Source organism: Zootoca vivipara, chromosome 9 (genome assembly GCF_965207765.1).
Source record: "Zootoca vivipara chromosome 9, rZooViv2.hap1.1, whole genome shotgun sequence".
In the NCBI taxonomy this organism is placed as follows: Eukaryota; Metazoa; Chordata; class Lepidosauria; order Squamata; family Lacertidae; genus Zootoca; species Zootoca vivipara.
Window position 1 is genome coordinate 32003823 of NC_142592.1, and position 14038 is coordinate 32017860.

Genomic DNA, 14038 nt, shown 5'->3' on the forward strand with positions numbered 1-14038 from the left:
AGAAAACTGGTATTCCTTGTTTCAATTGTTTCTTTCTATTTGTTTTCTGTCTTCCAGTACACTTTACATTTTTTTGTGTTCCTTTTGAACATCCCCAGAATCTTGTGGCCACTATTAAAGTGTATCTGAAAACTACTAATTAATCCCTGCTGACATGATTTGATATTTACGGGGTTTAAAAAAGAGCTACAGGTGTTTGTGATATGTCCCTTGGATTTAAAGGTGATACAAAATATATGTATAGTTCTGTTAAAGAAGAAAATACACCTTTACTTTGGGAGGACTATTATTATTTAAAGATATTGTATTACTATTTTGATGAAAATATTTGATGTCTTTTTGTTATAAATATATGTGATTGTTCTGCAATAAATACTACAGCTTTGGAATAAGCTGTATATTGCCCGATACTTTGACAATAGTACCAGGAGAATTTAAAAATGTGCATTAAGTCAAAGAGCATAGTTACTTCTGGAGTTAGTGCCTTATGTTGAATCTGAAAGCTCCTCCCTCTGTATTAAAACCAATCTGAGGATTTCAAACAAGCACATCATCAGATTAAACCTTAGTGCAGTCATGAGAAATAGGTGCTCCACATCCGATTATGCATATTAGATTTGGGTTAGAGCAAATTGAGATAAACGCATGTGAAACTCTGGACTGTGAAACTATTTACAGATACAAATCTGTTGATCTAAGCACATCTTGAGAACCATAGTGCATTTTTGAATTGTTAACCTACCTGCAACTTCTGAATACAGTGGAACCTCGGTTTATGAACACCTCGGTTTATGAATTTTCGGTTTATGAACGCCGCGGACCCATCTGGAACGGATTAATTCACTTTCCATTACTTTTAATGGGAAAGTTCGCTTCAGTTTATGAACGCTTCAGTTTATGAACAGACTTCCGGAACCAATTACACCCATGTTTCAGTTTATGAACGCTTCAGTTTAAGTACTTCGCGGACCCGTCTGGAACGGATTAATCCACTTTCCATTACTTTCAATGGAAAAGTTCGCTTCAGTTTATGAACGGTTACTCCGCAGACCGTCTGGAACGGATTAATCCACTTTCCATTACTTTCAATGGGAAAGTTCGCTTCAGTTTATGAACGCTTCAGTTTATGAACAGACTTCCGGAACCAATTGTGTTCATAAACCGAGGTACCACTGTACAGTGCTTTTGTTACATATCCGATTAAGTAAATAAATATATTTTAAAAGACACTTACATTACTGTGAATTATTCCACTGTGTTTGCATGTATGAGAGAGAGAGACTGAGAGACACAGCTAGAGAGGGAAGGAGGGAGTGCTTTGCAGTCCTGCAGTATGCAAACTCTGACTTTTGGCTCTGGCTCTGCTCAAAGCTCCCAACAGAAAGAATGTTCCCCATTCCTGGTGTAACCTGTGGCTTGCCCCCCCCCCCCCCGGTTTTACTTTGTGAATATTTTTAATTAACTCACAATGTTCACTAGAAGCAGTGGGAAACAAAAATATTTTTATTTAAGGAGTATCTACTTAATTAAGATTTTAAAAAATGCACCACCCAAGCATAAATAAGTTGCTTTGTTTTTAAAGGGGCATTTATGCTGATTATTGAAGACTGGCCCTCACTTAAAGTGGACGCTTAGCAAAAGTTATAATGTATTTGTTGCGCTCTCTAGATCAGGCATCCCCAAACTTCGGCCCTCCAGATGTTTTGGACTACAATTCCCATCTTCCCTGACCACTGGTCCTGTTAGCTAGGGATCATGGGAGTTGTAGGCTAAAACATCTGGAGGGCCGCAGTTTGGGGATGCCTGATCTAGATGATCAGTGAACGTGACCCCATTATATGGAGGAAAAGTACTGTTGCACAAGAAAGCCGTATCTATGCTTATCCTCCTTTTAAAACTTATTTATACGCTGTGTCATCAGTATTACACCAATCATCTAATATGGCCTTGGCAGGAAATCCTACAAATATACGCAGATACAATATTACTTCCTGCAGCATAAACACAGTTTTGGATATATCTGAATTGTATGCAACAAACTGAGACCAAATGTTAAATAATTGCACTGAAATGTAATCAAACAGCAACATGGTTTTTTATTTCTACAGTGTGTTTCGGGTGCAGCAGGGAGCTGTTTGATATTAAGACATTGCATCACATTTACTTTGTCATTGTTCTTAAAACTTAGGGACATAAGAAGATCCCAGCCAGATAATACCAGAAGCCCATTTAGTTCAACTCTAGACGAATTATGAAAACAAGTTAAAAGGGACAAGGACTCCACTTTCTACATCTCTCCATTCAGAGACCTTTCAATTCATTCCTATCTTAACCAGTTACTGACTCTTATGCTAAGCTTTATGCATCTTTGCTGAGACTTTATCAGAAGTTTTTTTTAAAAAAAGTCCAAGAGCACCATGCCAACTAGATAATCTCTTTCTATGCTTCTTGACACATTCAAAGAAATCGAAAAGGTTAGCGACTTAACTGCAGAAATCATGCTAGTTCTGCTTCCGCAAGTCTTACATGATTTCTGCCAGTTTTGCAAGGACAAACTGACTTGTTATTTCCTGGATCCCACTGGCTCCCTTTTAAAAAAATTGTGTTCAGCGGCGGAGCTTCATGCTCTGCCACCGCGGGCAGAGAGCAGGCACGCTGCCCCCAGTGATGTGGCGCATGTTCTGGGGGCGGGGCGCGGCACACGTTTTGGGGGCACGGTGCGCCGTGCGCAGTGACGTGGCGCACGTTTTGGGGTGGGGTGCGTCGCGTGCAGGGGTGGGGTGCACGTTTTGGGGGCGGGGCGGGCAACGACAATGGCGCCCCTGGGATCGCGTTGCTCAGGGCGCACCGCCCCCACCGCCCCTATCTTCCTACACCCCTGTTTGTGTTAAATGTGGCAACTGATCTTAAGGCCGAGTTACATATTTTTGTCATAAGACCAGCAATTTCACATCTGAGTTCTTTGAGAACTCTCAGGTGGATGCTCGATCCAGACCTGTAGTTAATTTGTCAACCGGGTCTAGAATTTCAGCTCTCATCACTGTGATTTGCTTTATCTCCATATTTTAAAACAGAGAGAGTTATCAGATTTTGGAATGACCTGCACAGGTAATTTCAAAACATTGCAGGAGGCTAGAAAGAGGTTTTTAAAATGTAGTTTTTTAAATGTGTAAATATCCCACCCCCAAAATTAGTTTCCACCTTTCATTTGGGATGTTTGGTGTTTTGATAAAAGCCAGATTTAGAACCTAACAAGAGCCCTGCCAGATCAGGCCAAAGGCCTATCTAGCCCAACACTCTACAGTGGTACCTCGGGTTACAAACACTTTGGGTTACAGACTCCACTAAACTGGAAGTAGGACCTCCGGTTAAGAACTTTACCTCAGGGTGAGAGAAGAAATTGCGCGTCGGAGGCATGGCAGCAGCGGAAAGCCCCATTAGCTAAAGTGGTACCTCAGGTGAAGAATGGTTTCAGGTTAAGAACGGACCTCCAGAACGAATTAAGTTCGTAACCAGAGGTACCACTGTATTCTCATAGGGAGCAACCAGATCCCACAAGCAGGATGAGTGCAACAGCACTGCAATTCCCAGTAACTGCTAGTTCAGAGCACATGGCAGAACATGTCCATCCAGGTATGAAGGGAGGTATAGAAATGTAATAAATAATAAAATAGCTCAGTCTGTAGAGCATGAGACCCTTAATCTCAGGGTCATAGGTTTGAGCTCCATTTGGAGCAAAAAATAAAAAAAACAAATCCTGCACTGCAGGGAGTTGGACAAGAATGACCCTTGTGGTCCCTCCCAACTCTACAATTCTATTTTTCTAACACCCCCCCTTTCCCCCTGAAATGACTTTTGGCTAGTTCAGATGCTCTAGGGTTGGGCTTTTCATCGAGATTGGATAAACCTTTGGTCAACTCGGTTTGAATCCTTGAGTGATGATATTAGCATGCCATTTTCACTGTCCTTTTCAGTGTGAGGCCATAATGTCCATGAACACCTGTCCACAAAAATGGAAACAATTTTCTTATGGGGTGATCTGGAGCTTTAGGCATCTGGTGAATGTAACTATATAATTGGTCAGCTTGATTAAATTTGGGGGGATTTTTTATTTTTTACAGAAGTCATGCAAAGCCAACCCTCCTCTCCCTGCCCTTCAGGTATTCCTCCTCTGAAGAAAAATGGATTTCAAGCTTCCATTTCATTTTCTCCGTGACCCTTGAGCCATTGTGTGCCTGTGGGTCCTCCAGCCTTAAGGCTTTGCTGGGTCGTCTGCATTGTCATTAATGCAAATTTCCTGAATCTTAAAATAAACAAACAAACAAAACCAATCCTAACCCCCCTCCTCCTCCCCCAAACAGAATTTCCCCCCTTCTTTAAAAATAAGTTGAGTGTTTATAGCTCTCCGGGTTTGTCTAATTCCAAATGTAGTTCGGAGCTCAAGATTCAAATTGGATTTTTAAGGCAAAGTTTTTAAAGGGGTGGGGGGTTGAGAGTGCTCGTTCCCTATGGACCTCAGAACGAAGGTGTCATAGCCTCGCCTTCCTTTCCTCCCCTCCTCAAGTTTCCATGGAGACCTCCCCTCCCACGCACCCCAAGCAGCAGCCTAAAGAAGGGGGAAAGGCGAGACTCGCCAGAAGTAATTGGACGCGGGGATCTGAGAGCGCGCGCGCCAAGGAAGAGCTGAGCACAGAGGAAAAGACGGCGGCTGCTCTCTGAAGGCGGCCTTCCCTTCCCTTTGCCAGCAGGTGGGTTCTGCGCGGCTGGGGAGAGGGAGCGCGAAGATTTGAAAAGGGCGCCGGGGAGGAAAGGGAGGGAGGTTTCTTTCGCACGTGCGTTTGAGGGCTTCCTTCCCCACCTCCCTCTTAGTGCGTAAAAGCGCATGTGAGAACTAAATGGACTGGACAACAAACTATTCTAAACACACCCACCCTTTCTCGCAGTAAGGCAGAAAAGCAACCCCCCAAGGTTGCCTCTTTTTTTTGCTGGCAAGTGTGTATAACTGAAAATATAGCATTATGGGCTAGCCAAGGAGCGGGCAAGGGGGGGCAGAACCTCCCCCCCTAAATCAATCAAAATCAATACAAATCTGAGGTTCTGCCCTTCCTAACACAAGCCTGCCCCCCAAAAAAAATTCCTGGCTATGTCTATGCTTAGCTAATAAAAATGCAGTAGATGGGAAAAAACAATGCAGCAGAAATGAAAGCAAGTGGGTGCTGCTATATTGATTTTCTTATTTCTCTACATTTATACAACCATAATTTAGCTATTGGGATTCTGACCCAAACCAAAATCTGAGAGCCAAAGCAATCCCACCAATGGACAAAGCAGTGTGGTTACTGATTGTTATGCAGTGTGCATTTCAGGTAAGACACAGTGAGCTCTGTTTTATTTAGCAATATTTTCATGTTTGCATAAAGTGAGCTATTCTTCGATGTTTCAATTACAATAATAAATTGATTCATGAATTACAAGAAACTATGGTTTGATTTGTTAAACAGCACACATAAAGAGAAAGCTAAGGAGAATTTAAAGATTTTCTGAATATAGACATTGACTGCATTATCCCCATCTAAGCTTCACAGCAAACCATTTGGCAAACAGTATCCTTTCAAAGCAACTCAAAAAGGTTACCAAGTGCCCTCATGTAAGATCTCCTTGCTTCTGGGCTCATGTTGTGAGCATGCAGATTTAAGTCCTGCAATATGCCATTTTCAGGGTGTCCAGTGTCCATACTAAATACTCACGAATGCTTTGAAGGTTGTGTATCCCCAAAGATTCTTGCTGATTTGCATGTGCCCAGAAGTTTAGTTTACTTTCCTAGTCAAAGAAGAACCTCTTGGTAAGGTGGCAGTTTAAAGCAGCTGAGCATTACAATCTAGATAAGTTCATAATATGAAGCTAGGTAAATATGAGCTTTGATGACTGCTAAGTGATACGTAGCAACAATATATTGGTTCCCCCCAAATATGCAGTTGATTGGCATTTGACATAAACTGCATCTTTGCATTGCAGGTATCTGGTGGCCTGAAGTGTGGTCAAGAAAAGAAGCCATCTAGAGCCGTTTTCTTGGAGTGGTCAGAGTTTCCGAAAGGGAGGAATCCAGATTTTTATGTTGTAACATATCACCTCACTGATGACTTGGCTCAAAAAGTAGGCTGCGTGCTTATCACATGCTTATCACACATTACACTAATTTGATCTGATCACAGGATTTGGTTGAACATGTTTGCTTAAAAATAATGTTGGCAAGGATGTTTGCGTTGTCTAATGAAAGTTTAAGAGAAAATGGTTAACCTTTAAAAATAAAATTTATGTAATCCCATGGGTTGGAAAAAAGGAAGTCTTAAAAAGTGAAGGTGTTATAAGGGCCCTTCCAATCCACATGGTTTTAGGCAATCTGACCTTTATTTCTCCTGAATGTAATAGTAAATGAATCTGTTGCTGCACTTGCTGGACTCTCTATAGCTCTTTCAGTTATAGACCATTCCAACAGAAATGCCATTTGAATGATTATAACCTGGGTGCTTGTGATAAACAACAAAAGAAATTGAAACCACAATAAAAACAAAAACCAGTCAGCAAAACAGAAAGTCCATACAGTGGTACCTCTGGTTACGAACTTAATTCGTTCCGGAGGTCCGTTCTTAAGCTGAATCTGTTCTTATCCTGAGGCGTGCTTTCGCTAATGGAGCCTCCTGCTGCGCGCATCCCTCTGGTGCATTATTTCCATTCACATCCTGGGGCAAAGTTCCTAACCAGAAGCAGCTACTTCCGGGTTAGCGGAGCTCGTAACCTGAAGCGTTTGTAACCAGAAGCATTCGTAACCAGAGGTACCACTGTAACAATATAGTTTAGCAGCAAAAGGGAGGAAACATTGTTGCAGAAATATTACAGGGTGGGAGGCATATATCCATGGAAAGGCATGCCACAATTTGAGAGCTGCAATAGAAAATGACCTTTTTCTCATAGAAGATGGAACTTGAGGGAGGGGAGGATGAGACGCTCTTTAATTAATACTGTATTTAGAACTGCTGCCTCAGATACAGTGCAATATTAATTCTTAAAATAAAATAAAATAGCACTCTTTTAAATTGCAGAATGTGAAAAGTGTTTCCACAACTCAACTAAAAGCTCAAAATGTTACAATTCTGCTTGAAGAAGGGCAGAAATATGATGTGATGGTGCAGTCACTGAAGAATGGGAAAATTCTACATGCAAAATCATTCAAGACACGTAAGTACAGGCAGCCCCCCTGTTTACATGGGCTTTACATTCTAAGACACCATGCACTTTGGTGAAATCACATATAATTGAAACCCATTGAAAAAGCCTGCCAACACCCTTCTCCGCCCTTTTAGTGATGTTTTAGTGACATCTTTCTGGGTCACCTCCGGGTTTGGTATGATGCTCGTATACACGGTCGCACACATATTGGATGTGCCTAATGGGGGGGAGGGGGGAGGCTGTACAACAATGTAGGACTTACTTTTAACAGAATCATAGACTAAGATGGAAAAGGTACATGATTACATATAATATTTTATAATAGCCAAGTTGATATTGAACAGAAACAGTCTCTCATACACCCCAATCTATTACTTTGGGAAATATTATTATTATTATTATTATTATTATTATTATTATTATTATTATTATTATGTGAGTATTTTCCCCCTATTAATCTGATGAAATTTTCTAATTTGGTTTGCAGGTGGAATTTCAGACATTGTCAAAACACATGTGACAAGTACTAGTGCATTGTTTAGCTGGAATATTCCAGCTAACGATTTTTCTGTTGAAATTTCATGTAATAACATTTCTCGGATGTTTAAGAATAATGAGGTCTTCTACGAATGGACAGACCTGAGACCTGCAACTTTGTACACTTTTAGTTTTAAATTTAAACAGCTTCACTTGGATTTTGTTAATGTGTCTCAGATGCTGGATGTTCACATTGAAACAGGTGTGTGCTTCAAATTTTGTATTGTTGCTACTCCTGGTCTAAAAGCATCTAATATACTGAATTTAGAAATGACCAATGCCTGGCTGGGAGAGTGTCTGGTAGCTCCATGTAGGCCATTTGTAATTTCTACAAAGGAGTAGAATACAGGTATAACCAGGGCTTTTTCCCAGCTGGAACTCAGTTCTGGCACCTTTCAGGTGGGTGCCATTGCCATTCTAAGAGAATAAGGGAGGTGTTCATTGTGAGTTCTGGCACCTCTTTTTCTAGAAAAATAGCACTGGATCTAACCAATTAAAATATGAGTGAAACTAGGCTGGTGTCACTGTCACTGCGTGCTTATGAACCTATGAGTCACTGGAGTTAGAAGATGGCAGTGCCCCATAGATTCACCTAGTGACAATCCACACTTCCACCGCCTGGTTCTGGTCCCTGACATCTGCCCCACCCTCCCACCACAGCCTATCCCATGTTGTTCCAGAGAGGCCTTAGTTGGCTGCAAGTGGAAGGAGGTACACTCACAAGACAAATGCCTCGCACAATGAAAAACTCGCAAGACGAAAGCATTTTGCGATGTTTTTGGTGACTCGCAAGATGAAGTTTTCTATGGCGGTGCTTCGCAAGACGATTTTTTTTGCAGTTTTTTTTTTGCCGCGGCAAACTGCGCTTCGCAAGATGAAATTATTGCAAGACTTGTGGAACGAATTAATTTCGTCTTGCGAGGCATCACTGTAATGGGAAACTCCCCCCCCCCCCCGCCGGGAGCTTCCTTAAGTTTACCTAACATTTTACTAATACAATACAGTAAAAATATGCCCATTCACAGACATAATGCTATTCATGGTGTCAATCTACAAACTGCAATGTGAATACAGGCATTGTTATTCCAGTACAACTCAAGTAGACTTTTAAGAGCATCCTTTATGAGACTTGTATAAAATTATGATGATTTAATTTGTTTTAGAAAAATCAGTGGATGTGGTAGCTATGCTTAACTTAACTGTCATCATATAGGAAAATAGATTTATTTGGTCATGTGTGTGTTGAAAAATGATTTGGAATACTGGAATTATATGTCCATTTTAGGTTTATGTTCAGATGGTTGGACAGCTTTCAAGCATGGCTGCTATAAAATAAGTAAAGAAAGCAAGCCCTGGAGTGTGGCACAACAGAGCTGTGAATTATTTTCAAGTGGGGCGCATCTTGTTGATATAAAGTATAAGGAAGAACATGCATTTCTTACTTCTTATCTGCGGTCATTCAGTCACATAATCATGCTATGGACAGGTCTCAATGACATTAAGGTCAGTATGCTATATCTGAGGTTAGTTTGTTAGATCTTAGATAGTATGTCATGGAAGTTACTGGGGAAGTTCCAACCCACCTGTGTCATGGAGTTTTTGTGTCCATCTGTAAAATGAGATTAATCATGACCTACTTCACAAGAGATTTTGTATAAAGCATGTGTTTGTATAAAGCATGTTGTATAATGCAAATTATAAGAAGTGTGTGAATACAAAGCATTAATAATGTTCCCTGAAGCTATGCTACAGCCATTATTATGTGCGTCACTCAACTGTAGGAAAAACAACTTTGGTGTTGTGTATATTTATTAAACAGGCATATTCATATATTTTAAGGTTTTATTTCTTTCAGAAAATTGGCAGCATTTTCCAAAGCCTAATCCAATGTTTCAAATAATAGTAATAATAATAATAATAATAATAATTTATACCCTGCCCATCTGGCTGGGTTTCCACAGCCACTCTGAGTGGCTCCCAACAGAATATTAAAAACACGATAAAACATAAAACATTAAAAGGTTCCTTAAACAAGGCTGCCTTCAGATGTCTTCTGAAAGTCAGATTTCCTTGACATCTGATGGGAGGGCATTCCACAGGGCGGGCGCAACTACCGACAAGGCCCTCTGCCCTCTGCAAGTAGATAAATAGGTACCACGCCAAGCGGGAAGGTAAACGGCGTTTCCGTGCGCTGCTCTGGTTTGCCAGAAGCGGCTTTGTCATGCTGGCCACATGACCTGGAAGCTATACGCCGGCTCCCTCGGCCAATAATGCGAGATGAGTGCGCAACCCCAGAGTCGGTCACGACTGGACCTAATGGTCAGGGGTCCCTTTACCTTTGCATTCTGCATGTGCAAATGGCTTTAGATACCTATTAGGTCCATAAATTACCAAATAGCATATATTCAACACAAAAAACAGCTACAATTTGTTGTTGATATATAAAGGGTCCCATTACCTTCAGTAGCTTAGGGCCTCATCAAACCTAAATCCGGCCCTGCTCAATCATTTGTACTTTTAACATGCATTCCAAGTTGGAGCCCTTGCAGCTGGTAGAACTTAAAAAGCTAAAGGGACCCCTGACTGTTAAGTCAAGTTGTGGACGACTCTGGGGTTGTGGCGCTCATCTCGCTTTACTGGCCGAGAAGAGCTGGTGTTTGTCCTCAGACAGCTTCCGGGTCATATGGCCAGCATGACTAAGCCACTTCTGACGAAACCAGAGTAGCACACGGAAACACCGTTTACCTTCCCGCCGGAGTGGTACCTATTTATCTACTTGCACTTTGATGTGCTTTCAAACTGCTAGGTGGGCAGGAGCAGGGACCGAGCAACGGACGCTCACCCCATCGTGGGGATTCGAACCGTCAACCTTCTGATCGGCAAGCCCTAGGCTCAGTGGTTTAGACCACAGCGCCACTTTGACTCAAATTGCCCTGACATAGCAAGGAAAGTATCTGTGGTTTTTGAGGGGAGAATTAGATAATCAAACACTGCTTCCAAGGATGGAATGGCAGCTTTATTTTAATTAATTAAGTTACGGTGCACTTTTAATTCACTTGAATCTCTCAAGTGGAGTACAAGAATAAAAAATAGCTGAATTCGACAACTGATCTCATATAGTTGGAGGAAACAACCCAACAATACCCGGTATACTAGAAGGTCAAATGCCTGCCTAAAAAGAAACATGTTTTGACAGCCTGCCTAATGAACTTGCTCAAAAGGAGCAAGGCATGACACTTATTTGAAGTACGGTATATCAGGTGTATTGTGGAATGCAATTAACTAATACAAGAAGGAATTTATTACAGTAATTTTGATTCTTGCAGGAAGAAGGAAATCTCTCATGGACAGATGACTCCCCATATTTTCGACAATCTGAGTTCTCTTCTCTGCCAATGATCCCAGAAAATGAAACTGATTGTTATGCATTCCAGCGAAATTCTAGTGGTCCAAATTACTTTTTCATGCCTTTCTTCTGCTATATCCCATTGCCGTATATTTGCAAATATGAATGTAATTATTTTATTACTGCTATCAATTAAAAACATTTTATTAAAAGGTACTTTTAATGAAGAATGATTTAAATTTTATGTTCAGAATTGACATTTGGATTTAAAGTTTTCTAAATTGTTCTTTTCAGTGTCCTCTGTTCCTGAAAACTTCACATTTAAGGTACAGGGTATTGGCGCAGATGAAGCGACACTTTTTTGGAGCAGTTTGATTGGCTGGTTTACTTCAGACTTTCAGCTCAGTATTAAATACTACTTTGAACTTTCAGAACAACATTCTGAAACTTTTACTCTAAATTCAACGCAAACAAAAATTTTGAAATTATGCCCTGGTCGTTTGTATAATTTTTTATTATCGGCAAGAAGCCCTGAAGGGGCACATATTAGCTTACACCCAGTGAGGATGCTAGAGACAAGTAAGTTACATTACAATAAAATATGATATTAATGTAACATATTTTAAATATATGTCATCCATGGAAAAAGAATATATTGTGTGTTATTATGATCTTTAAATCTCTGCATAAAAAAAAATCAGAATCAAATGTTGGTTGGAACAGACCCACTTAAATCAATGGGACTTAAGAGTTATTTATGAGTAGGGATGGAAAGACCAATTTTGGTTCTTCCACTTTCTCATTTTTCAAATCTCATAGTTCTTCACATTTCTGCAGAATTTTTCTATTCAGCTTTAACAAATGTACAGTTTTTTGCAAGTAATTTTTCCTATCCTGCTTTTTTGTATGTTATTTTCACTAATATATTAATTTTGATTCACACTTTTCTTTAATATATGCATTTTTGTAAACAATGGTTTGTTGGAGAACTATACTGCAAAATTTGGATAAGCTCAAATTGCACAGGATGCCTCTGTGTTTTGGTACATACATAGCAGGGTGGATTTGATTTAAATCAATCTGATTTAAATCACGATTTAAATCACTAGTCAGTAAGGCTTGATTTAAATCATAGTTTTCTACATAAAGACTAATTCTTGCTGGTATAACTTTAATATGCAAGTAGATGAATATTTTTAGAATAACAACTTTTCATATTACTTTTTTTTCCCCCAGTTTAATGGGTTATTCATATTTGGACAACTTTACTGTTGTACTTAGGAAGGAGAAAAATAATCATTACCTTAATAATAACAATTTAAATAGATTTATTCAACTGAAACAATAACATTACAGCATATGTTATTTGCTTAAACAAACATCCATGTTTGTTAACTAATTTGGCTAAACAAAAACAATATATATATATATTTTAAGAAACTTAGACTGTCAGCCCAGCCTACACATGAAAAACTTAAATACTGTCCACTCCAAACAATCAGAAAAATATTGTTTCTATTCTATTCACTGAACTTCTTGAAACTTAGCACTGAAGGGGTTGTTTCTGTATTCATAGGTTTGTAGAACAATAGGATTAAGGTCTTTTTCTAAACTCTGTTCATGTTATAACATTTTTGCTGTGAAGAAGAGGCATGTGATCTCTGTTGAGTCAAATTCAGTTTTGAGAACTGCAAAAGTAAACCAAGTATCTGTGATAATATCTTGTAGGCAGAGAAACTGCCCAATAATCTTACAAAAACCTCTGGAAGAGCATGACATTGTGAATGGATTAATGGAATTTATTTACCCAAAAAATTAAACATATACAACCTTATTCTACATAATTAAAAAACTAATCTTTATTTCATGATGGAATAACCTTTGGATGGTAATATATATTTTCCTCAAAAAGCATTTTATTTAAAAAAATCCAATTTAAATCAAAAAAATTGATTTAAATCAAAAAAATCCGATTTAAATAAAAAAAAATCGATTTTTTTGATTTTTTTAAAAAAATCACTGATTTTTATCCACCCTGATACATAGAGTCACCTTTAAATGTGAACTGAAGTAAATTTCGTACCCATCCCTAGTTAGCAGTAACTTAAACCCCATTGATTTCAATGGATTTCCTTTTAAGTATGACAGGAAATATGGATCCAACCATTATAGTTATTTTTTAAAGTTTTGCATTTCATACTGTTTTGTATTTTGTTTGTAAGCTGCTTTGGAAAGGCATTTGCCCAGAAAAGCAACCTAACATGTTTAAAATAAAATAATTTGGAGCACATACATTTTAAGCTTTACCCCTAAATGAAGTATCACAATGCATAGTGAGAGTTAGATGGGAGAATTACACCGATAGAGGGGGTAGTTTCAACCCTGTAAATTGGTATTGAGGTCATAAGATATTGTTGCAAAGGTTTGTGACCTTCTCAGATGGCAAGGTAAAGCTAGACTCGATAGTAATGAATAACATAAATATGGAGTTAGTCTTTTTTTATCGCCTGCTATATAGGTCTTTGTGCCTCACCCTAGGTTTACATTTTTAAGTATGCAGTAAATTAGTATCTGCCAACAGTTAATAACGTTAAAGGTGTATTAAAGTGTGAAGTGCAACAGAAGTTTTAAAAACATATAATCTATAAAATGCAATAGAAAAGTGTATTGCCTATCTGCCGCTTTATGTCTGTTTAGGCAGCAATTGTATACACACATCCTAGGTGAACAAGATAGAATTGCTCCGTTAAAGTTTTGCTTAAATATTTATGTATACTGTTGGCAAACTGAAGTGATTAATTTATTTGAAACCACATGAAAGACAAAGGAAATTTTAAAAAATGTCCACAAAGTTAAATTCACATCTTCAACAGCAATTTGTAAATTATCCAGTTTGCTGGAGTACTTATAATTTTATATGTAGGTAGC

The 14038-nt window shown here is 39.0% G+C and overlaps 1 protein-coding gene across 1 annotated transcript in view; it reads left to right on the plus strand.

Annotated features, from left to right (window-relative positions):
- Nucleotides 1-4645: 4645 nt before the first annotated feature.
- The window catches only part of PTPRQ (protein tyrosine phosphatase receptor type Q), a 113688-nt gene continuing 104295 nt past the window's right edge, over nt 4646-14038 (plus strand). Inside the window, exons 1-8 of the mRNA XM_088677020.1 lie at nt 4646-4748; nt 5267-5366; nt 6016-6153; nt 7101-7236; nt 7715-7966; nt 9050-9267; nt 11091-11277; nt 11405-11689. Coding sequence (XP_088533146.1) covers nt 5319-5366; nt 6016-6153; nt 7101-7236; nt 7715-7966; nt 9050-9267; nt 11091-11277; nt 11405-11689 — 1264 coding nt within the window. The 5' untranslated portion in view covers nt 4646-4748; nt 5267-5318. The remainder of the gene's footprint in view (nt 4749-5266; nt 5367-6015; nt 6154-7100; nt 7237-7714; nt 7967-9049; nt 9268-11090; nt 11278-11404; nt 11690-14038) is intronic.